The sequence below is a fragment of the Centrocercus urophasianus genome, unplaced genomic scaffold (assembly GCF_019232065.1).
Source record: "Centrocercus urophasianus isolate 14NV4802_14NV808 unplaced genomic scaffold, USGS_Curo_1.0 seq_26, whole genome shotgun sequence".
Taxonomy (NCBI): domain Eukaryota; kingdom Metazoa; phylum Chordata; class Aves; order Galliformes; family Phasianidae; genus Centrocercus; species Centrocercus urophasianus.
Genome location: NW_024884822.1, coordinates 10,841,371 through 10,865,615, shown reverse-complemented (window position 1 = coordinate 10,865,615; position 24,245 = coordinate 10,841,371). Strand labels below are relative to the sequence as shown.

General features: G+C 54.0%; 2 protein-coding genes across 3 annotated transcripts in view; one reads left to right on the top strand and one right to left on the bottom strand.

Annotated features, from left to right (window-relative positions):
• The first annotated feature begins 693 nt into the window (after positions 1–693).
• Positions 694–13,475, top strand: LOC122164489 (proton-coupled amino acid transporter 1-like). Of its 2 annotated transcripts, XM_042826566.1 has the most exons (11): positions 694–727; positions 1,770–1,953; positions 2,196–2,286; positions 2,549–2,637; positions 2,857–2,952; positions 3,640–3,724; positions 4,573–4,791; positions 4,937–5,035; positions 6,363–6,529; positions 9,238–9,407; positions 11,750–13,475. In XM_042826566.1, exons 2-11 carry the CDS (start codon positions 1,811–1,813, stop codon positions 12,013–12,015), a joined length of 1,425 nt encoding a protein of 474 aa, XP_042682500.1. In that variant the 5' UTR covers positions 694–727; positions 1,770–1,810; the 3' UTR covers positions 12,016–13,475. The 2 variants fall into 2 exon arrangements, with proteins under 2 accessions (XP_042682500.1, XP_042682499.1); XM_042826565.1 differs by lacking the exon at positions 694–727 and having other exon boundaries at positions 1,658–1,953.
• A 1,225-nt stretch (positions 13,476–14,700) lies between these two features.
• The window catches only part of FAT2 (FAT atypical cadherin 2), a 36,753-nt gene continuing 27,208 nt past the window's right edge, over positions 14,701–24,245 (bottom strand). The window contains exons 16-23 of the mRNA XM_042826426.1: positions 23,984–24,127; positions 23,131–23,328; positions 21,438–22,245; positions 20,663–20,808; positions 18,837–19,278; positions 17,536–17,689; positions 16,029–16,618; positions 14,701–15,239 (exon numbers count right to left, since the gene is read on the bottom strand). Coding sequence (XP_042682360.1) covers positions 14,701–15,239; positions 16,029–16,618; positions 17,536–17,689; positions 18,837–19,278; positions 20,663–20,808; positions 21,438–22,245; positions 23,131–23,328; positions 23,984–24,127 — 3,021 coding nt within the window. The remainder of the gene's footprint in view (positions 15,240–16,028; positions 16,619–17,535; positions 17,690–18,836; positions 19,279–20,662; positions 20,809–21,437; positions 22,246–23,130; positions 23,329–23,983; positions 24,128–24,245) is intronic.

Genomic DNA, 24,245 nt, shown 5'->3' with positions numbered 1-24,245 from the left:
GAGGCTGGGATGAACTGGAGGTGGTGTGGGTATGAGTGCTGTGTGGGGGCAATGGTATTGGGTGCTGTAGACTGACCATGAGGCCAACTGCTGTGCTAGGGTGGCACTGGGGGGAGGCATGCTGGAGGGACGCAGTGGTGGGACTTACTGGTGGGACGTACTGGAGGGATATACTGGTAGGACTTGCTTGTGCAGTGTGTTGGTGGGGCTCTGGTGGGGCATACTAGTAAGACACGGTGGTGGGACACTCTGGCAGGACATACTGGTGGGACATGTTTGTTAGACAGGCTGGTGGAACCATACTAATGGGACTTGCTTGTGGGAAACACTGATGGAGCACACCAGTGGGACATGTTGGAGAGGTACACTGGTGAGGCATGTTGCAGGGGCACTCTGGCAGGGCACAGTGGTGGGATACACTGGTGGGGCACACCGGTGGGACACGTTGAGTGATACGCTGGTGGGCCATACCGGTGGGACGCGCTGCAGTGATACGCTGCTCACGCCAGAGGGCGCTCCAAGCCCCTCGTCCATCCCCGCACCTCAGGACCGCCGCTCCGCTACACGCCCACGATGGGGCGCCATAACTCCCAGCTCGCCCCGCTCCTTCCTTTTCGCCTTCACTTCTCCCCGTGCGCATGCGCCGGCCCGGCGCGGTCAGCTGAGCGGGCTGTCACGTGACGGCGCGGCCGAAGGAGTGGGGCCGGCCGGCCGGGGCGGCGGCGAGGTGCGGGGCCGGGGCCGGGCGGGGTGGGGCGGCGGCAGCAGCAGCTTATGGGGCCCGGGGTGGTTGACGGCTCGTGGGGAAGCGGCATGCGGGCGATGCCAGCTGTGAGCTGCCTCCGGCTGGTGATCTCCGCTGCGCGTGGAGCAGAAACACGCGTGGAAGCGGCGCGCTGCTGGGTGATGCCTGAGCGTCCCCGCTGAGAGCAGCCGGGCTGGCTGGGGAGTGGGGAACGGGAACGCACGGGGTGCACGGGACCAGGTTGGTTATCTGGGACGGGCGTCCCCTCCCGCGTCGCTGCTTGCCCGTCGCCGATGACGAACGGCTCCCTGTGTAAACTCCGGCCGCAATCCTCACCTGCTCGCATCGCTCGGCTGGCCCTGGGCACCGTGACGTGGCCGCGCTGTGATTTATGGCGTTGCCGGGTTGCCCTGAGCCTGGCGTTGCTGCTCTGTGGGCCGGTTGCTGCACGCTGCTCCGGCCCCGGGTGAAGTGACGATGCTGGGTTGCAATGCTGAGAGCGGCGTGGTTGGGTTTGCGGTGATGATGGGCGCTGCGCTGTGCTGCCTTTGGGGACCCTTGAGGTGGTGGCACCGAGGAGTGCTCGCTGCTTGCTGCCCCCTTCGGCCTGGGGACAAACGGGTCCCCGTGTCCCGGAATGTCCTTTGGAACCCGGATGGGGGCTGAAGGAGGGAGTGAGAGAAGTGAAATTGTGCAGGGGAAGGTCAGGAGGATTGGGGCTATGGAAGCACACCCGTGCTGCAGGATGCGGGCCGTTTCCTTGTGGGTGTCTGCAAAGGGACACCCCGTGGGAGTGCCCGTAACGGGAGCAGCAGCCCAGCATTAAGTGCTTGGGACTTTTGACCTGGGGCCACGTGGCTGGCAGCCGGGGCGGGCACACTGCCCTATAAATGCCAGCTATGCTGCCAGCTGCACTACCAGCAGTTGATCCCTCCTGCCATGGCTGATGGCAAAGAACCCACGGTGGCAGAGCCAGGCGTCCCCATGGAGCCCCGTGTCCCCATGGAGCCCGGTGTTCCCACAGGGCCGGATGTCCCTGCTGATGCTGCTCCATCCTCAGGGGCCATGTCCACTCGACGCCTGCGCAGCGAGGACTACAATGACTACAGCTCTACTGATGTGACCCCGGAGGGCAGCCCGCCTGCGGGCATCAATGGCTTCACACGGCCCGAGTCCTACCAGCGCTTTGGGGAGAGCAACGGGACCACGTGAGTGTGCACCTGGGGTGGGGGAGAGCGGGGGGCTGCGTCCAGCAGGGTGAGGGAGGTGATCCTGCCCCTCTGTGCTGGTGGGACCTCCTCTGGAGTGTTGCATCCAGGTACGGAGCTCTCGGTGCGGAAGAGACGTGGTCGTGTTGGAGTGTGTCCAGAGGAGGGTCCCAAAAATCCTGCAAGGACAGGCTGAGAGCTGGGGCTGTGATTCTATGATTCCTTCTACTTCTGTTCCTCAGGTGGTACCAGACCCTGATCCATCTCCTGAAAGGGAACATTGGCACCGGGCTGCTGGGGCTGCCCCTGGCTCTGAAGAATGCCGGCATCCTGGTAAGCAGCTCCTCATCTTGTGGCTTGCTGGGGTTGCTGTGTGCTCCCCATGCTGTGCCCTGTATGGAAATAGAAAGGATTAAATAGTCCAGAAAACCTTTTGCTTTTATCCAGCTTATGCTTCCTTTGTAATAGCAGTGCACAAGATAGTTTGAAAAACAGTTTGTATTGGTGTTTTGCGACATCCTAACTGCCACAACATGCTTGTTCCTCACATATCTGGGACTTCCTCTGGGATTGTTCTCCCCTGTCTTCCTTGCAGCTGGGTCCTCTGAGCCTGCTGGTGATGGGTGTTGTGGCTGTGCACTGCATGAGCATCCTGGTGAAATGCGCCCATCACTTCTGCTACAGGTAAGGAGCAGCACCTGGCCTCCCACAGCTCTTCCATCCTTCCCTCTGGCTCCTGGGGTTTCCCTGGAGCCTCCCAGCAGCAGGCTGCCCACGTGAAGCCTCAGCCAGGAGTCGTTTTTGGGGCTTTATCACCAGCTGTCTACCCATGAGTGCCACCATGGGAGCCAGCAGGTGGGACTGAAGTGACATCCCTTTCTTCTCTCTCCCCATACTGGACAGGTTCCAGAAGCAGTTTTTGGACTACGGGGGGACTGTGATGTATGGGCTGGAGTCAACACCCATTGCCTGGCTGAGGACACACGCCATCTGGGGAAGGTACTGCTGCCCCCAGGGCAGGGCTTGGCTATAGCTGATGTTGGGGCAGTGCTGGCAGACAGCACCAGGAAAATAAGAGGGAAACGCTGGGATCTTTCACTTAGGCAGGCGAGCCTTAAGGGACATGCTCTTACTTCAGTATAGTACTGAAAGGGTGGGAGAAGCATCTGCAGTGTTGGGAGGATGAGAGATTATGGTCTCACATTGTGCCAGGGAAGGTTCAGGCTGCAGTTTAGGAAACATTTATCAGAAGCAGCACTGATGCAGTGGCACTGCTGCTCAGAGAGGTGGGAGAGTCACCATCCCTGTAGGTGTTTAAGAACCACAGAGATGTGGCACTGAGGGATGTAGGTATGGGCATGGAGGGGATGGGCTGGGGTTGGAATTGGGGATCTTAGGTGCCTGTTCCATTGTTAATGATTCCGTGAGTCTCTGATTAAAAATGAGGGAATAATGCATGTGGCAGTGTTAGCTGGTGCTGACCTGACTGAGGGATGGAAGTGAGGATGGGGGGGCCCAAGGTCCGTGGGGCTGGTTGGGGGTATGTTTGCTTTTCCAAGCATGGAAGAGAAGTGGCCTGCACGTCCCAGCCTTTGAGGAACGGAGCGTTGCAGCTGAGTTTGAACTAACCCAGGCGTGCCCCTATTTCTGAATGGCCCCTTGCTGAGTGCCCTTTTCATTTCCTAGGCGTGTGGTGGGACTCTTCCTGATCCTCACTCAGCTGGGTTTCTGCTGTGTGTACTTTGTCTTTCTGGCTGACAACCTGAGGCAGGTGAGGCTCCCTCTGTGTCCTAGCTCTTCCCTCAACAAAGCTTTGGTTTCTGTAGTGGGTGCTGCTTTGGAAGGCACAAATCCTGAGCAGTTCTGAGATGCCCTGCGATTTTGTGAAGATGGCTCAGAGCTGCCTGTATTGGCCAAGAGGAGCAGAGGCTCCTTCCTGGGAGGGGATGCAGAAATGGGGTCACAGAGGAAGCACTGTGCTTCTGATGTGCAGCCCAGCTCGCTAATTGCCTTATCGATACTCCGTATGGACAGCAGTGCACAATGGCATGGCATGAACCTCTTTCAGTCTTGTTTGCATTCCGTTTTTTTGCCTCATCCTGTGGCCCTGGAGCTTAATTACAGGTTGTGTTGGATGAGTTTCCTTCTGCCAAGCATTGGGAGAAAATAAACAGAAACCTTGAACCTGCCTTGGCTCCTGTGCTGCAGGAAGCTGCCAGTACATCCCTCCCCATTCACAGCCCCTGCATGGCTCGGTGCTTTGCAGGTGATGCTGAGCATCACTGCCCCTGTGTGCTTCTACAGCCACAGTCAGGTTCCTCCCACCACAGCTGTGCCCTTTGCCTCCTTACGTGGGGCTGGGTGCACTGCTGTCAGCGATGGGCAGTGGGCAGCATGCCTGTGCTCTGGGGAGGCTCAGCCACCCAGTTCCTGGGGCAGAGCCTTCTGTGGAGCTGAGAACACAGAGCACATAGGCCTGAAAGTGCCTATGGGGTGAAAGAGCCTAAGGGAAGGATGAATGACTTTTATCAGGAAAAGCAGAGTTAATCTGCCTGGCCTGGGGTGGGTTTCCAGCATCCATCACCGTGGGATTCATCAGGCATTCCTGTGCTTTCCCAGGTTGTGTCCTCTGCCAACAGCACCACCACTGACTGCCACTCCAACAGGACGGTGACCCTCACACCCACCATGGACTCCCGGCTCTACATGCTGTCCCTGCTGCCTTTTGTGGTGCTGCTGTCCTTCATCCAGAATCTCAAGATCCTGTCCATCTTTTCCATGCTGGCCAACGTGGCCATGCTCGTCAGCCTTGTTGTGATCTACCAGTACATTGTCAGGGTACGTTGTGATGCCCTGTGTGTTGGCAGAGCTTGGTGGTGGGGTTGGGGTGTTGATGTTGTGTAGTGGCCTTTCCCTCTGCCCCGTGGGGAAGGGAGCTGTGGGGATGAGCAGTGCTCTGAGCTGCATGTGGGCTGTCTTCCAGGACATCCCCGATCCCAGCACCCTGCCTCTTGCAGCAGCTTGGAAGACCTACCCTCTGTTTTTTGGCACGGCCATCTTTGCTTTTGAAGGCATCGGGGTGGTAAGTCCTGGTGTGTGGCTCAGCCCCCGCTCGGGCTTGCAGTCAGCACCTGCTCTGCACCGCAGCTGTATTTGCAGATGGATTTTTCAGGTTGTAGCCCAGCTTCTGGGTGATGCTGTTGGCTCCAGGCTGTCTCCTGGGTCAAACTTCATTGTGTGCGCTTCAAACCTCAGGTGGGTGCTGTGAGCTGTGCTCTTCAGGAGCTTCACAAAGCCTTAGGCTCCACAATTAGAGCCAGGTCCTGGCTCTTGGTGCTCAGAGTCTTGGGGCAAAAGCATAGCACAGCAACATATGATCCATTTCTCTCTCTGCTGGCATCACCTTCCTTCAGCCACACAGCGCCAGCCTGGCATGTGCCTTGTGTATGAGGCTGTAAAGGTATGCATCCCACCTCAGGCTGGTCTGCGCCGCACTGGGGGAGTTGTCTTGGGCTGCACATAAAGTACACACCATATAGTTAATGTATATAAGTAGGAAAACTCTTTTTATTTCTTTATAATTTTTATTAAAACATAAAAAAGGAAAGAGGGCAACAAAAAGATAAAAGGAGCGGGTTGGCTGCGTCTGCTGTAAACAGAGGAGCTGGGAAGGAGGCGGGGTGGGTGGGAAGCATAATGGCCCACTGAGATGCTGCGGGTTGTTTCCGGAGCTCCCTTCAAAGGAGGAAAAAAAGTGTTTTTATCTCATAATATGAGATAGCAGTGTAAACATGGGGTTGCAGCATGCCAGGGCCCTGCAGGAGGGGCATTTGGGGAGGGCTGTGCCCAGGACAGAGGGATCGTGCTGGAGCTGGTGCACACACACACACATACACACACACACACGTGCACAGCTGGGAGGTAGAGCAGCACATAAAACCTATTCTGATCCTGCTACATCAGCAGCTGTGTCCCTGTCTCTTTCCTTGAAATGCCCACCACCCAAGGATGGCTATAAAAAAGAAAAAAAAAAAAAAGTTGCTGAAATGCTTGAAGCAAATAGTAGTATAAAGGCAGGGGGTTGTCCCTGCTCTTTTTTTTTTATCCTCTTTTTTTTATTGCCTTACCTGTTTGCAATCTGCCCATAGATACGTGCAGGGAGAGGATGAAGGGTTTCAGCCTTTTCAGTCTGTGCTGTGAGCAATAACTGTAAGGCACTGTCCCACTGGGCTGGGAGCAGAGGATTCACATCTCTGGGGCAGCAGCTGGTGGGGTCTCCAGATTTCTGTGCACAGCCCTGGTTGCAGAGGGCAGCCCTCAGCCCCATGGTTGTTCCACAGGGCTGGCAACGCAGAGGAATGGGAAGGGGCTCCTATTCCATCCTCCTCTTCCTCCTGCTCCTTTCGCAGGTGTTGCCTCTGGAAAACAAGATGAAGAACCCACGGCAGTTCCCTCTGATCCTCTATGTGGGGATGACGATCGTTACCATCCTGTACATCAGCCTGGGTGTGCTGGGCTACCTGCGCTTCGGGGCGGCCATCCAGGCCAGCATAACACTCAACCTGCCCAACTGCTGGTGAGTGCTGCCCAGGGATGTTGTCCTTACTTGCCCAGGTGAGCCTGGAGTGGGACCTGGAGGACCTGGAGGAGCTGTCCTCCTCCACCTGGAGGAGCTGTCACCCACATCCTTTTAGATTTTTCCCTTGGATTAGGTGGTTGCGTGGTGCAGTGCTCTGTATTTATCCTGGAGGAGGAATGCAAGCTGCTCCTCTGTCTTTGGGAAGAGAAGTGTGGAGGCTCTTAGCGTTCAAATGTTAGGCAGGATTCAGGATTTTGAGTTTGTGAGGCTGATGTGGTCATCCTGGGGGGCTGGGAGTTCTTCCAGATGGGTTCTCTGGCTGTGCATGGTGCTGGGTCACACTGCCAGCCCCTACTCACAGGTGACCCATAGTGCTGACAGCCTCAGCTGTGTCTGCTCTGAAGGCACTTATGTTCCCTTTAGAAGAGGATAAAGTGACTCAGGCTACGGGAAGATCCTACCTCACATCTGTGTTTCTAGGAGCATCTTTCTGGTTGGGGGTGGGCAGAGCAGGGCTGTCAGGCAGGACAGAGCAGCGTGGCCCTTTGGCAGCAGGGCACGGGGAAGCCCAGCAGCACAGGACAGGAGTGCTGTGTCTGCAGTGACTCAGCGTGGAATGCTTCAGTGTCAGTGCATGTTTCTTCCTGGCAGAACACCTCATGTAAGCTGTAAACACTGAACTTGGAAATGCGTTATCTGTCTTGTTAAAGGCAAATAACCAGGACAGAGGCTGGGAAACTCAGGCTGAAGCCTCGAGGACTTATTCCCAGGCATGTTGTTTCTCAGGAGGTGATGGGTGAAGGTTTGCTTTGGGAACAAGTGCTTTGCCAGCAGGTTTTCTCTTCAATAGCACAAGACAGCAGTTGCAGAAAGGTCAGAAAGGCTTGAGGTGAGAGATCTATCAGTGTGGGTGCAGGTGAGATCTGAGCAGAGGATGCTGCACCCTTCCCTCACTGCAGCCATTGCCTGGAGGTCTTCAGGAGCACATTTAGTGAACGTGTACTGGAATCGTTGAGATAGAGGGTGACTCAGGGCTTTTCAGCCTCGTTGCTCTGTAACCACAGCTTCCTCGAGCGAGGAGTCGGTGCCCAGGGCTGACCACAGCCTCCTGAAATACCACTCCTTTACAGCCTCCAGAGTTGCTTCACCCTGAAAGGTGCCATCCTGAATGGCAAGGAGGGTCTGATGTTGGCTGCGTGCAGCCCGTTGGAGGTGTGCAGTGACCAAACTTACAGGCAAAGGAGGATTTCCATGCCCATGTGGCCTTGGGTTTTCTGTTGGTCAGAACTGGTTCTTGAGCTCTTCCCCTTCTTGGTATTCAAACTGCCCTTTTGTCCTCAGCCAACCAGTGCACAACTGAGACCCAGCCTTAATCTGAACTTTTTCTTTTTTTACATTTTATTTTAATAACACCTCTTAAACATAGATTGCCTTCGAGCACTTAATTGCTTTATGACGTTCCCTTAATCAAGCAGTAGGAGATGAGGAGCATAGGATAGCTGGCTCAAGGCTACTGTGCACCTGTGCTTGGGAGCACAATGTGCTCAGCTGAGTGCTGCCCTCTGGACTCTGCTGATAGCTCTGCCCTTTGTTGGCTGCAGAATCACTGGGTAATGTGGTTTGGAGAGAGGATGGTGAGATCGTTGGGTCCGACCACCTGCTCAAAGCAGAACCCGCTTAAATGCTGAGTGTCAATAAGGATGGAGACTCCCAGCCCCCCTGTGCCCCTGTTCTGGTGCTGACTGACCCTTCTGGATGCAGCTCTGCTGCCTCTCCGATTTCTGTTTTCCCGAGTAGAGCCTATCTTTGCCTTCTCCATGTCCTCCCAGAAGACAAAATCCACCTGGTTGTAAACAGGAAAAAAAGGAGCTATTTCCCTTTGTTCTACCCAGTAGTGGAGTTTTCTCAGTGATGCTCAAGCTGATCACCACCTCAGGGGTGGCTGATGGACACCCACTTTGGGTCGTGGGCTGAGAGCGGGTACTGCAGGCTGCGGGCAGTATCGATGCTGCTGCCCATCTCTGTGGTCGGGGTGTTTCCTAATGCTTGGGTATCTGGGTGTTGTCTGCGTGCGGTCACCTTGTGTCACTGCAGACCTTGACCTGTCAGGAAGCCAGAGCCTGCACCCCTCTGTGGGCAGTGCTGACCCTGCAGGATGCATTGATTTGTGCAGTGCTGGCACACGTGAGTGTCTAGAAATGTAGATGAGTGCCTTGTGTCAAGGAGCAAGTTGGGCTCCAGCCCCCAGGCCAGGGACATAACAGATATCCCCGTGCCCTTGGGAGGAGTTAGGAGCAGAACACCACTCTGTATGATTTGCTTTTATTTTGAAACAGCCCTTTGCATCTGTGCCCAGGAGATTTCCCAAGGGGAAGCAGCACTTGGGAAGCTGCTGGCCCCACTGTTGACCTGCTGCTCCTTACAAAGAGCTGTAGCCTCTAATTAGGTGTGGGCATGTTGCAATGGCTTGGATGTTGTGCTATCTCCTTGCTGTCTCTTGCACAAGAGGTGTCATTAGCTCTTCCTGTGCCAGAAGAAAAAGAGCTGAGATGCAGAAGTCCTTGTAGGCAGGGTGCTCCTGCTCTGCTTTATGGATTTGGAATCATAGTATCTCCCAGGTTGGAGGGACTCCATAAGGACCATTGAGTCCAACTCCTGGACTGGCGCAGGAGCACATCTCACTGTTCTCTCCTTCTCATTTGCAGGCTGTACCAAGCTGTCAAGCTGCTCTTCTCCTTTGGGATTTTCTTCACCTACGCTGTGCAGTTCTACGTCCCCGCTGAGATCATCATCCCGCCACTGGTTGCCCGTGTGCCGGAGCGCTGGGGCTGGCTGGTCAACCTGCTGCTGCGGGTGGTCCTGGTCGGCATCACCTGTGAGTAGAAAGCAGCCTGTCCCAGAGCCTTTGTCCCGCTATCTGAGTCCCAGTGAATTTGGAGGAGCCATCAAGTCCCATCAGGTTTTGTAGGATGCATCCCAGCAGCTGATCTGGGTACTAAGCCCAACGTTGGGTAGCCCGCGTTGGAGCTTTGGAAGGGTGCAGATGCAGCAAGATGAGCTCTTCTCACCCAAAAGCCATGTGCTGGCTAGAACAGCAAGACTTGGGGGCACCCTCTGCTCCTCCAGCTTGTAGTTGAGGGCTTGGAAGGCTTTTTCAGGTGGCTTTTAGTGGCTATAGGAGCTCAGAGACCTCTTGGAGGGCTGTGGTCTGTCCCAGTTCTGCACTAAGGTACAGCCTGCTGCTTGCTGCAGAAGTAACTTGTTATGTGCAGCTGCTCCCAGGAGTTTGAAGTTCGGTCGAACTCATGGTGTTAGCAGTTGGGAATGAGGTTTGGCCTATCTGTCTGCTTAAAGGGAAAAATCTGAGCTGAGAAAAGCGAGTTTGTAGAAGCTTAAGGGGCATCAGTTCAGTGAAGCACAGGGGTGTCTGATTTTTGGCTGGCTTTGATTCCTGTAAATGAAGTCTTGGCTGTTCTCAGCACAGCTGAGATGCTTCACTGAGCTTCCAGGCATCGCCCCCCTGAAGCACAGCGTTCCTGCATGGCGTGGTGCTGCCAGTGCATCAAAGCTGAGCATTACAGACCTGACCCTGTGTCTCAGTAGCTCTGGTTTGGGCTTGGCTGCATCATGGCCAGGAGCTGTGTGTCCGTGTCTGCTCTGCAGCCAAAGTTGCTTCCTCATCCCATTATTGCTCAGCGCGTGAGAAGAGGAAGCTTTGATCTTGGCTGCCTTTCATTTCCTCAAAACGAGAGGAGAAAAACCTCTCAGTGTCTGTTCTGCCATTTTCCACCCTCACGTGGCAGAGCTTCAGGAACTTTTGATCTTGGGCCCTGTCCCTCCTGCCCCACAGAGTTGAGATCCCATTGGGCTCTCTGGTGCTGGAGAGGCTCAGAAGTTGGGGTGCACCAGACTGGGAACAGGGCTGACAGCAGCACTTGTGCCCACTGCTTTGGGGTGGAAAAGCAGCAGGGTATTGGAAGGACGTAGGTGCCTTTGTACCTCCTCTCCTTATCTTTTCATATAAGAAATTGCTGTTGGCAAGGATGAAAGCAATTGGGGGGCTGTGTGAATATTCATGGCCTGAGCATGTGGCCACAGAACATCGTGGCTTTGGCTTCCAAAGAGAGGATGCAATTTGGTGTATGGGTGTCTTTCAAGCTCAGACTTCAAACCCAGCACCATTAAAACCCCTTGGAACGAATCCCTGCGGGAAGCACGGCCGTTCCCCCAGAGGCAGAGGCTGCAGCTGGCACTTCAGCTCTGTTTTAGGGGAAGGAGGGGGTTCATTCTGTTTGTTGGGAGCCCACAGAGTGCTGTGGGGGTTGGCTGAGGATGTGCTGCCCAAAGCCTGCTGCTGCGGGTGCTCTTGGAGCATGAATGCTGCGGAGTTTGCAGCTACTCATTGAAAGCTGGAAGGAGGCTCCTGGGGGATTTTCCTTTGCTGCAAATGTTCCCCCCTAGGCTGTGCTCAGGGGGCAGAGGGGCTCTGACTGCTTACCAACCACACACATTCGTTCAGGGTGGGCTTTTCCCCACGCCTCCTCTTTTTGTGGGCTCTCTGAGGTTTTACAGCTCCCCAGGTGTGAGGCAGAGACCTGGGGGGTGCAGGGGAGATGGGGCTGGGGATGACTCTGTGAGCAGCACCCTTCTGCTGGGTGCAGCCCTCTGCGGCAGCGTATATATTCATTAGCTCAGTGAAAAGCCTTAATTGCTTGGGGAGCTGTTACTGGAAGCACACAGCTTTCTGTTCAAAGCTCAGAGAAAGTTGCAGAGTCAGCTTGCAAGCAGTGGCATGGGACAGCTTTGCTTCAACAGCTCCAAGCTCAGAGCAGGGTCCTGCTCCTGGAGTAATGTGTCCAGACGTGGAGTCCTCAGTACAGGAGAGACATGGATCTGTTGGATTTCCTCCAGAGGAGGACCACAAAGTGATCCGAGGGATGGAACACCTCCCCTAGAGGACAGACTGAGAAGAGAAGGCTTAAGGGAGATTTTTATGATAAGAGTGGTGAGGCACCGGCACGGGTTGCCCAGAGAGGTGGTGGTGCCCCATCCCTACAGACACCCAAGGTCAGGCTGGAGGGACTCTGACGGAGCTGTGGGTGCCCCTGTTCAGTGCAGAGGAGTTGGACCAGATGGCCTTTAATGGTCCCTTCCAACTCAAACGGTTCTGTGATCCTGTCAGCTCCTGACCACCCCATTGCTCTCTCCCCTCCCCAGGCGTGCTGGCCATCCTCATCCCCCGCCTGGACATCGTCATCTCGCTGGTGGGCTCGGTCAGCAGCAGCGCGCTGGCTCTCATCTTCCCCCCGCTGCTGGAGATCGCCACCTACTACACAGAGGGCATGCACCCTCTGCTCATTGCCAAGGACGTGCTCATCAGCCTCTTTGGCTTCGTTGGCTTCGTGGTGGGCACCTACGAGGCGCTGGTGGAGCTGGCTACTCCTGCTACTGTCATCAATGGCACCAGCACCTCGGGGCAGTGACGGTCCCTGCTGGTGGTGGCACGCAGACCGGGTGCTCAGCCTTCTCCTCCTGCAGAACGTGGTGGGTTTGGGCTGCGAGGGGTGTGGGTGGCACAGCACTCATCCCCTCCACACTCCTGTACGTAGTTACTTTGGGGAGGGGGGGATCCTGGGGGTGTAGACTTTTATTTTTTATTTTTATTTTATTTTGTAATCCTTCCCATATTGCCCCCATCCCATCGCTCTGGGACTGCTCTTCTCCGTGCCAGTTTGTTGGTTGTTTTTTTTTTTTTTTGTCTTGTTTTGTTTTTATTTTCCCCCGTACCCCCCCCCCCCCACCCCGCAGCACTTTATTTTACAGCAACAAAGAAACCTCGGCTCAGGTTGGAGGTGCAGAGCTGCCTCCTCACCCCGGCCCTCGGGGATGTAGAGCAGCACTGGGTGTGAGCACTGCTGGTGCAGGTCCTGCTGTGCTCTGGTTTCCAGCTCTTTCGTGCAGAGAGGGCTGCCGTGGAAGGTTCTATTCGTTCATTTTTTTTTTCTCCCTGCACACATATACCCCTCATGGTTTTTGGCATTAGGAATTCAGGTGTGCAGAGCCCACGCTCTGCAGAAACACAGCACCTTGTTTGCTGCGCTCTGGCTGCATCTGCAGTCCTCCACTGAATGTCACATCCCCAATAAGAACACTGATCATGTTGTTTTCCCTCCTGGCCCCAGTGGCAGATCCCAGCAGGAGGCAGCCCGTTGCACTGCTCCCTCCTGCTGCTGGTATTGGGGCAGGTGCACGCTGGGGGCACAGACTCTGGCCTTGCCACACTTTGCCTTTCTGCTGCTTCTTTTTTTTTTTTTTTTTTTTTTTTGAAGGCAGATGAGAGCAAATGAATCCTCCATTGGGTATTTCATGGTGGTGCAGCTGCACTCAGGAGGGGAAAGGCACACAGAATGGTGTGCAAGCAGCCAGCAGGGCTCTGGGCTCCCTGCAGGTGGGAGAGGCACAAAATCCGTGCCCAGGGCTGGCACTGCTGTCCCCTGGGAGGGGATGGCTGGCAGTCCCAACAGGAGGGACGGCCCTGTTCTGGGGTACAGCTGTGTGATGGCTGTGTCCCCAGCACTGGGGTTGCTGGGTTTGCTGGAGTGGTGCATAGCACTGAGCTCGCTTTGCACTCACAGGGCACTGTGGCAATGTTAAGCAGTGTCCGGTGGAGTTTTTTGGTTTTATTGGGCTAAAGCACAGTGGGCTGGTGGGAAACACATGGGTTACCAGGAGGACCTGGTACGGGACCAAGGGGACACAGAAATGTGACACTTGTGTGTTGTAGCTGCTCTGTGACCAGGGGAATTGTGTATATACAAAGGTGATTAATGTCTGTGTTGTGTGCCTATGGATATTGTCAGTGTGGGTCGCTGCCTACTGCTGCAGCACCTGAATCATGTATCTCACTTTAATCAATAAATAAGAGTTATTTTTTACGTGGAAAGGCTCTGGGATGAGGTGGGGTTTCTCTCCCCCACACCCAGAGGAGCAGGAAGGCTGGGAGATGTGAGGGGACCTCAGCGGGGTGCTGGGGCAGCAGTGTGCTGTCAGCACCAGTGACTTCCTATGGCTTTGGGAAACGTGGCCTTGCTTGCAAGTGCTGCACCAGTGCAGTGCTGGGGTTCTGCTGTGCAGACTGAGGTGGTGCTCTCAGGGCAGAGTTTTGCTGGAGCCACAGTCCTAGTTGCAAAGGAATCGGAGTTATTTGATGAAATCATAATAGTAAAAAACAAACAAACAAAAAAAACCAATTCTTTTAAAACTTTGGAAAAAAAAAAAAAACAAAAAAAATCAATGAAACAGCAAAAAGATATTACATCAAACAACCGACCAAAGTAAACCTCTCACAAAAAACAATACAATCCCAAGCAGGAGGACGGATGGGCCAGCCTGTGGGCAGCACTTAGTGCCCGTCCTGGAACCCACATGGGCACAGTTTGTTTGGTCCATCTGGGATATAACAGACCCAGGACCCCTTGCAGGGGGTGGCAAGGCTGGGTACTGCTGTCACCAGCTGGGGGCCAAGAGAGCTGCGGGCATGGCTCTGTGCCAGTCTCTGTGCCTGCAGCCCTGGGGCTGGGTGCCCTGCAGCAGGTTTCAGTCTGCTCCTTGGTGCTTGGTTCTTCTATAGAAATGGATTTAAGTTTATTTTCATGGACTTCTTTTCGCCAAGTGAGGATGTGCTGGTGGCACTGGCTGCATATTCCTATCTCTCACCCTGGGGAACAGATGGAGAAGAGGCTGTGCACCAATTGCACCGTCCCACTGAGCAAACCATCGCCCTGATGCAAACTCTCAGTGCCAGAGCTGGATGCAGGATGACCTGCGTGCCACCTGGGCTTGGCCATTGCTGGTCCTTCCGTGCCTCTTCCACCACTGCTGTCCCTGTGGTGCTGCTCTGCTCCTCCCCATGGCCGGGCAGCACAGGGTGGGAGATGTGCAGTGCCCACAAGGTGCGTTAGTCATTGGCATCCAGGAGCATTCTCCACGTCCCGGCTGTGGCTGGAGCATTTCCCCTCTGTGTGCAGTGCAGGGACAAGGATCCAGCCAAATTACAGCCCAGCCATGCAGGGGGAGATGCTGCAAGCTGGGCCAGGGGAACTGCCAACTCCCCTGGTACCACGTGCCAGCTCCGGCGCTTCTCCTCATCCCAAGGACGAGTCCCTGCGTTAGAACATCACCTCCTCACAGCTGCCATAGTCGCTCTCCACCATGTCGGAGCCCTCATAGTTGGGGGGTGGTGGGGGCTGGGTGCGAAGGGCGGGCGGATGGGCCCCCACCTCACAGTCGGCATAGGAAGGTTGGGCCACGCTCAGCCGCATGCTCACCCGCTTGTAGCCGGGGTCGGGTGGGTAAGGGGCACCTTCACCCTGCACCAGCTGGGCTGGGTAATAGCTGATGGCTGTGTACTCGTTCTGGCACTGGGATGCTGCCGTCTCCACGGGGCCCAGTGGTAGGAGATCCTCCAGATTCTGGTTGCTGTAGCGGGGAGGGATGGGTGCCCGCTTGTTGCTTTGGTCCAGTGGAAAAGGGAAACCCCCATAGAGAGTGACTGGCTCCGGGTCTGCTGGTGGAGGGGGTGGTGGGGGGAGTGGGGGATGGGAGGAGGGCACGGCAGGGGGACCTTGGATGATCTCGTAGTGGGAGTATTCCTGGACGTCAGAGGAAAGGTAGCGTGGCGGCCAGTAGGTTGTTTCTGCTGGGTACACTGGAAGGAAACAGAGCTGTGTTAGCTGTGTGAGCTGCTTTCCTCCTCCTGCTAATTCCTGCTGCATGAGCCTGAGCTGCAGGAGATGTGCCAGTTTGCCTTGGGAATGAAGGGGGCTTCGGGGCTCCCACTGGTACCTAAAAGGCACTTCTTATCATGCCACATGGGTGCGAGAAGCTGGCACAATGATGGGATGGGGCAGAGCAAGTGACTCACTAGAGCTCTCCCTTTGTACCTCTCTTTCTATGTCTGGTATAATCTGATTTTAGGGTGGCCCTGTGTGGACCTGAAGTTGGACCTGGTGATCCTCACGGCTCCCTTCCAACATGGGATGATCTATGACTCTGACTTGGGCACTTCCTTCTGGCAGCTGTCCTTGATGCTGCTGAGCTCCCAGTGAGCTCTGGGCCAGGCCAAGCAGGGACCTGGCTGCCTGGGGCTGTTTCTCTCTGTTGTGATCCCTCTGGCAGCTGATGCAAGGGATGCCACTAAAACTCACACTGAATTCCACTCTCTAATCATCGCTTTTCTCTTTTATAGAGACTTTTTAGCCTGAGTGTGTGGGAACCCAGGCCATGCATTAATGCATTCCTTGCTGATTTTGTAGAGAACTGAACAAGCTGAAGTTGAATACTGCTATTTATGAGTGAGGGAAGAGCCAGTGAAGGACTTGGACATCATTGGCCCACGTTTTTCTCGTCTTTACCCCACACTGTTGGCCTCCCACATTCACAAACCTTCCATCCGCTCCCCCAGGGATAAAAGCAAGAGCAAGCTGTGGCTACTGACCCATCTCCTCCCTGGCCCAGGTGCACTTGACAAAGGACTCGTTGTCAGAGTTGGACGGGGGAGCCGGGGGCAAGTTGGGTGCCACACTGCACACAATGGTGCCGCGATGCTTGGGCCCGTTGGCCGAGTTGAAGGTGACAAACTCAGGGGTACCGCTGGCTTTGCGCTGCTCCGGCGCCACCCGGTCCAAATTGTTGTGGGCCGCGTCGCTGAGGATGTTGAGCTCGATGGGCGGCACCGCTTGGGTGCCCACACCCACGCTCTTGGAGAACTCGCTCTTGGACAGCAGGTCAGGGTCCTCCCGTGCCACTGGCTTGTGGGCCTTGGCCCGGTGCCGGTAACGCTTGCGGATGAGCACGAAGGCCACGGCCAGGATGGCTGCCCCCAGCACGCCTGCTGCGATCTCAGCAATCTCCTCAGGGCCCACGGCCCAGTGCGTGGGCACGATGGCAGGCGTGATGATGGGCTGCGTGCAGTAGTCCCCCTGGTAGTCCGATGGGCAGATGCAGCGGATGGAGCCCTGGGCGCTCACGCAGCGCCCGGCGTTGTGGCACGGGTTGTCCTGGCATTCCTCAGCCAGCTTCTCACACCTGGGGGGATGGAGACAGAGGCATCAGCTCGGGGGGGCCCAACACATGGCATCCTGCTCTGAGCTCTGCTTTATGCCACAGGGATGCTCTGTCCTGGCGCAGAGTGCCAATTACCTCTGCTGTCAGCAGATCTTGACGTTTACCACGGTGCTGTTCAGAAGAAGGCCATGTTATGCAGAACAGCCCCTTCTGGGGAGGTGTTTGATGGAGTATATACAGAGCTGAGACTGAATTTTGATACTCTGCCCTTCTGCACCCCACACACTCTAAGTATTCCCCTTTCCCACTCTCCAGCAGGACAGATTTTCCTTCTATCCCTTCCAGCAGCAATGACCTCCCATATTAGGAGGGATATGCAATAAGTGGCTTTTCTTTTTTTTTTTTTTCTTTCTTTTTTTTCCCCACGTTACTGTTACTGAAGAAGCCCTGCGAGTTTTTTCATTCTTTTATTTCTCAGCCAGGGCTGGAGATGCGCGAGCTGGTCCGCCCAACGCGTGCCCAATGGCTGTGCCCGCAGTACTGATGACCGCAGGTATCATCGCACTGCCACCTAACGCCCGGAGCTGCGCTACTGATTCCTCTCTCGGCATTGATTCAGAGCGCCGGTGTCCATCCTGGCCAAGCGACCCGGCCGGGAGGAGGAGCTGCTGTGATGCTGCCCTGAGCTCCGAGCAGCCCCAGGGCTGCAGGCATTTGGCATGCACTCACCCACGTATCAGGTGGGGAGGTATATCCCGTGCAGCTCAGCAATCAAGGGATCAGCAGGACAGCTGGCAGCGTCCTACGCCTGTTTTTAGGCAGCCCGGCATTGCATTGCTCCCAGGTGGATGCAATGAGCTCCAGAAGCGCACAACGCTCGTTGCTGAGGTCACACTTTCAGCCTTCCATGGGAGCCCTCTGGCCCTTTCAGCCCTTACCTGTCGCCCAGGTACCACTCGGGGCAGTGGCAGGAGTACCCGGAGCCGGAGAGGACGCAGGTGCCGCCGTGCAGGCAGGGCTTGGACTCGCAGGGGCTGTCCCCCAGCTCACAGCGCTCACCAGAAAACAGCCCGGGACAGATGCACGTGTAACCTGAGAGGTGAGAGGGTGCCGTCAGGAGACTGCTGGGGAGGCGGAGGGTTTGCTGCTGGCTGGGATTTCAGCTACTGTTCGTGCTGCCCTGAGCATGGGAATGCTGCCGGCTCTGCCGAGCTCCCGCAGTCCCTCTGCTGGCGGTGCCATGTGCAATGTTCGGGCATTCTACCCTGCAGCGCTCTGCAAAGCCTTCGCTGCTCATCGGTAGCTCAACTTTAGAGCAGTGCGAGCACGGCAGACCTGTTGCCACATGCGTGCAGTGCTGTGCAGCTGGGACATGCTGGCGCTTGCAGGGCAGGTGCTGGACGTTGCCTGTGGGGCTGTGAGCACGCGTGTTCACATGGCTTTGTTGATGTGGTGCTGGGTTTGACTGTGACCCTCTTGGTGTTCTCACTTGCTCCCGTGGCTGCTGGCCCACCCGAACAAGCTCATAGGGACCTGTGTGTGCATGTGTGGGTAATCCTGTGCCTTGAGGTCCCTGAGCAGAGATCTGTACAAACTCGTGCTGTGTGCCCATGCTTACAGAACTGCTGCAGGAAGGCAGGCGCTCAGGCTCACCGCACTGCTGTGGCCTTCCATCAGCCCATGCCCTGCAGAAATGTCCTGCATTGCCCTACAGCGTGGGGGTATGCCTGGTGGGTGGGATAGAGCCTGGTGCCAAGCCCCCACTGAGCACTTGTGCCTCATGCTAACCTGCGACGCTCATGTGCAAGCTCACAGTTTTCCCAGATACCTTCCCATAGCCCCAGGGAGTCGCTGACTGCAGTGGGAATAGATGAAGATCTTGGCTCATTTCTGCCCAGATGCCATCATTGCCCAATTCCAACTCTGCTAATGGCTCCTCAAGGAAAGAGGATGTAGGGGGGAAGGTGGAATTTCTATTTGTGCTGGCATTTTTGGCAAAGGTGCTCACTCCTAGGTCATGCCCACTCCTTAGAAATGCTCCTGCCCTGCAGGCCATCGTCTGATACTGAGAGCCAGGATGATGATCTCATGCCACCAGCTGCTCCTGCACTGAGTCAGCCACCACTTGAGCCCCTGGGATGGGTCACTTCTCCTTGCATAGGGAAGCATCAAGGTGTTGTGGCTTTCCCTTCTCTCTTGCCCTCCCCCCCCCAATATGTATTCACATATATTCACATACCTCCTCCATGAGTTTCAGAGCACATCCCGTTGTTCAGGCATGGATTGCTGCTGCAGGCACCAGTTGGGGAGCAGCACTGCTTCATCCCCACCTCCTCCATCACCTCCTTGGATTGCCCTTTCCCATGCAGAAGAACCACCTCTCTGCCATTGATGGCAAGTACATCCAGGCAGCCCCTGAACCCCCGTGTGACTCTCTGGGACTGGAGTGGGTGCCGGAGGCCCCCAAAAAGCAGGTCTCGCCTGCCCTGGGATGTGCTGCAGGTCCCTGGCAGTTGGAGGGAGGTGTTTCCCAGGCCATCGACGAGCAGACGGACTGATGCATTCTTCACCTCCAGGAAGACTGAGTGCCACTCTCCATCACTCACAAAACGTGAGGAGGAGAGGTTCCCGGTGTAGTTTCCACAGCAGCCGTACCCCAGGTGAAGCACCCCATGTACCATCTGCAAAACACATCCCAGAAGTCATGGTTAGCACACAGGTTCTTGGCAATTCTTAACCTCCTCTGCCCCTGCCTGAGTGTTTTAAGTCAAGAATCTTGAATCCCAAGATGTTGTCTTTTCAACATCCTCTTTTACTCATGCATAAGTTTTGCATGGATCAGCTAAAGCCTAAGAGATTACAGTCTCATTTATGTTGCCTGCATTTCATCTATGGCCCTTTCCAACCACAAACAGTGTGAGAGAGGTTTCCGCAGAACAAGAGGCAGAGATGCAATCCAGTCCTTGCTCTCCAGCAGGTAGGATGAAGACCATCAAGCTGCTGATCTTCTGAAAGCAAACCACACCAATGTTCTCAGCATGAAACTGGGCCATCAGAAATCCCTGTGGCCCAAGATTCCTCTTTAAAATGCCTATGGAGGAAGGTTAGCTTTCAGCAACTGCTGAAAGAGTGTGAGGATGACAGAGGGAAGGAAGAGCCAGGTGCAGCTGGCACACACCCTAGTAAGGCCTCAGGGCAACATGTGTGTAAATCCCTTTGCACAATTGGCAAGCGCACCAGAGAGCTTTGTCACTTGGCTTTATCCGAAGGAACGTGATCTCACTTCAGATGGGTCTGTAGATTGGGTTTATCAATTTCTGGGTCTGGGAGACAGCTAAGAACTCGATTCCCTGAAGCAATAGCTGACAGGCTGCCAGCTCCTTCTCAGTGTGCCTGACTTCCCATCCTCTTGCTGCTTCCTATTTCTGAATAGCAGATCAGCTTGGTGATTGGAAGTGATGTTATGCGTGCCCTTGGGAGAACCTGTCCTCTCTACCAAATCTACAAGCCACGGGAGTTCTGATTTCTTTCCGCTTAGCGAGTGAAAGAGGGAGATGGTCTTTGAGTTCTGTGTGGGTTCAGCATGCAAATGAGGAAGAAAACAGTCAGAGTGAAATGTCTGTGGGTCTGCCTTAAACAAGGAAACCACCTGAAAGATGTGGCTGAAAAGAGTGGGAGCTGCAAAACAGTGAGTAAGACTCCTGTTTTGTCTGTTCTGTGCACCTGATAAATTCTTTGTCCCATAAATGCAATGAAAGAGAGGGATGAAGAAGCAAGCCACAGGGAAGAAGCCGTGATGTAGGTCTATGATATGGGCATGTGCTGCCTTTACACCAGAGGTCAGTGCAAGGCACTCACAGATGGAAGAAAAAGCAATTCACCAGCTGTGGTTGCAGCAGTTGCCAAAATGTGCTCAGCTCTCACTTGTCCTTGTCAAGTCTTATGTGCTCGCTAGATCAATTCCTAAAGATACATACTACTGCATCTTCTTTCTGTGATTCCCTTCCCCAAAACAATTAATGTTTTTCACACTGGAAAGAGACCTTTGTGTGTTGCAATGCATACCTCCAATGTGGCGTGGTCTGTGCCGTTGGCGTGGAACACGACAGCATGGAGCTGGTGGGTTTTCATGCGGAAGTGCATGTGCCAGGACCCCACCTGGGAGTGCTGGTACCAAATGTAGCTGTGGCCCCCAAACCTCACAGCAGTTCCTGGAAGTGGAATGAACAAAAGGTTTCATAGTTGTCATGCTTTGAGACTGTACCTAGCCTTGCCTCTTCCCCAGCCTGATGCCATTAACTGTCCAGGATCAGACCTGTCCCCAAGCACCTTTTAGGTGCTCTTAGCGCAGTCTGCAACACCCTTGGATTTCCTCGTCCTTTAATACATCTTTATCTTAGCCTACAGTTTCCCCTCATCACTCCTGCCTAAGTGATGTTAACCTCTATCCCTGCTGCCTTGGCTTGTTTCTATTTCTCTAGAGAAATACTCTGAACTGAACAGAGTATATTAATTCTACTTGCTTTTCCTGGAGTTTATCAGTTTGTCTTAGGCTCATCAAAATACAGACTCAGGAGCTCAAAGATCAAAAATCTAATCACTGAGCTTCTTCAGCTGCTAAGTATGAATGACTTTTCCCAATGAGATATTCGTAGAATTGCTTGGGGTGGAAGAGACCTTAGAGATTGCCGAGTTCCAATCATTGTATTGATGCTATTTAATTAATTGCTACGGGAGATGAATTATATAAATTAAAACAAACAAACAAACAAAAAAGACTAAGTGAAATTTTCAAGCTCTGTAAGGTTTATATCACGAGATGCTACCGAGGATTGCTCACCATTACAGGAGCAGATTTGCTCCAAGCTGTGCCGCGGGGTGAGGACGCTGAGTCGGGCAGTGCTGTATGTGGACATCATGCCTGGGTCCAGTTGGATGGTTTCCTTGCAGACACGGTGGGCACAGTCTGACCCGTGACACGGCACATGAATTGCTTTCTTCATCCGGAGTCCAACGAGCTGGTCCATCTCCCCAGCTGAGACGGTGATCTTGTTGGCAAGGACCCGAGGCTCGTACAAGGAGCCATGTGGCTCTCCAACGGCCAAGAGCAGATCTACTCCATCAGAGGTAGCTGCAGGCTGTAAGCTGGCCATGTGGATGTTTTGGCGCCGGGTGATGAGGACGTTTCCCAAAAACCTCTGCAGGTTGCGCCAGTGGTCCCCCACAAACTCCTCGGGGGACAGGTGGCGGAAGTGCAGCACCACTGCCTTGTCCAGTGCCTCCTGCGTGAAGCACCACACGTGGATGTTGACGCTGGTGGTGGCTGTGAACGTGCCGTCGCTGACGGTCACGTTCAGGAGATAATGGCCATGGGGCAGCTTATTGCCAGCAATGATCTTTCCATCTGCAGCTCCGACGGAGAAGCGTCCCTCTTGGGGCACCTCTGCCACCAAAGTGTACACCAACGTGTCGTGGGGGTCTCGGTCCGTGGCGTGAATCTTGCCCAGAACGCCGCCTCGGAAGGCTTCCTCATTTGTGGTGATGAATATCTCCAGGGGAAGTGCTGACGGGGCATACTGGCTCTGCTCAGTCACTTGGATGTTTACAAATGCTGATGAGGACAAAGGAGGGATACCGCTGTCGGAGACCTGACAAATTAAAGAGAAAGCTTCCTTATAGCCGTGTGCTGGCTTTCATGACAGCATGTCTTCCATCATGGAGACTGATTGAGACCTTCCCTCAGTGGTGGGACACTCATCTCTGTGTGCACCTGCACTGAGTGGCTCTGATTTCCTAAGAATTAGTTATCAGTACAGATGCTGCCAATCTTAAGGGTTTCTGCATGTAACTGTGTGTACAAAGATAAAAGCAGTCATGTACATCAACACATTTGCTCAGATTCCAAAGTATTTAAGCCAAACTTCCATCTCTGACAATATCTGTCTAGCATGAGCCAAGGAAACTCAAAGCAGGAAAATGAGAATAATTGGGGTATAGGATAAGGCTCTGTCATTCTCAGGCAGGTAGTGGTTGAGGTTTATAATTATAATAGTACTTAGCTTCTTTACTGAAGATGTACTTGTTGTTATCCTGCTGTTTATAACTCACTATCCTTACTGATAACATTGATAATTAATAAATTTACCCTGCAACAATAGACATCTTCTTTAAAAAGGAGATTAAATCACTTCTGGGATTCTTGGATAAAGATTTCAGGATCACAGCCAGGTCTTGCTTTAAACTGGAAGTTGCTGGAATTATGCTGGGAAAAGCATCTGTCTAAGGAAACCACTGACAGAGCATTTCTAGTGATCGTATTACCCGATTTCATCAATGCAGAGGTTTGTTTCCAGCTTCCTGTGGGCAGACTTTGTGGAAAAACAAGCTCTGGACTTGGCTCCTAGGATTTTTTCCTGTGTTGGATTTCTCCAGTACCAGACAACTTCCCATCCAGCTGTGCCATCCTAATCTCGTTTTATCGCTCCTAAACTCAGCTGTGAGAACAGATCCCAGGACAGAAAGTCAGACTTTACCTGGACTTGTAACAGGTACTGCTCTTTCACTCTTCTGTTCAGGATGGATGAAGTCACCAGCAGACCATTTTGGGTGACATCAAACGCCTTCCCGTCGTTGCCCTGGGTGATCTGGAATGAATACGGCGGTCCATTTTCTGGTGAGTCTCTGTCACTCATAATCAGCTCCAGGACACTGGTACCCACTGGGGCATTCTCCTGAAATGCAGAAAGATGCCAGTGGAGAACAGCAGGCAAAGAAAAAAGGCCCAAGAGAACTCGTATTGCCACTGGGCCTTGTGGATAAAGAACAGAGAACCAAATCTCACACCTTGTGTGGAACTCTTGCCAGCAATAGTGCCTTTCATGGCATTACACGTGTGGTAGAGTCAACCAGCTAAAAGCAGACAGTTGTGCTGATGCCCTTGTTTTCCCCTTGAGTCATGTCTGTACAGGAGCAGATGAAAGCATGTTTTGGGTATGTTTCTTTCTGAGTACCCATAGGTGTTTTGAATCCAAGCAGCAACTGGTCTGCATCCAGCAGAGATGGTGATGCTTGACCATGTGCTGAAGTCTGTTCTGTATTTTGTTGTATATGTGGACAAACGCAGTGGACAAAGGGGCTGCTCGCCAGGCTTGGAAAGTGTGAAAGGAGAGAGGAGAAAGAACAGAAGGTGCCTGCAGCCATTGGTAGAAGATGGCACTTGTTGGCAGAACATCTGCCCCCGCAGATCTCAGCAGTTTTTTGTGGCCATGAGCACAAAGCGATTGCGTGCTTCATTGCTGTCCCACCCTTGTGCTCCAGTAGGAGCCTGTGCATGAGAACCTTGGCACCTTGAGACAGACTGGGATAACAGACAGTGTCCTGGCTTACCTGTACCACCACGCTGTAGTTGAGCTGGAAGAAACGAGGAGGGTTGTCATTGACATCAGACACGTGGACACGCACTGCGACTTCGCTGAACTGAGCAGGGTGGCCGTTGTCTGTGGCTCGAACTGTCAGGGAGTAGCTGGAGATCTGGGGGATTCATAGCATGGGATCACTTGGAGAAGTGGAAGGATGGTCACTTATTCACATTCATGTTTTACTCTCTTGCAGAGTAAAACATGCCGAACATGGATGAGATCCAAGCTGT

Bases quoted from the DNA above. Each gene is read 5' to 3' on its own strand.
- LOC122164489 (XM_042826565.1), top strand. From the start codon at position 1,685: ATGGCTGATGGCAAAGAACCCACGGTGGCAGAGCCAGGCGTCCCCATG. The intron at 1,954-2,195 runs GTGAGTGTGCAC...TCTGTTCCTCAG, and splicing joins GGGGAGAGCAACGGGACCAC to GTGGTACCAGACCCTGATCC. The intron at 5,036-6,362 runs GTAAGTCCTGGT...CTCCTTTCGCAG, and splicing joins CTTTTGAAGGCATCGGGGTG to GTGTTGCCTCTGGAAAACAA.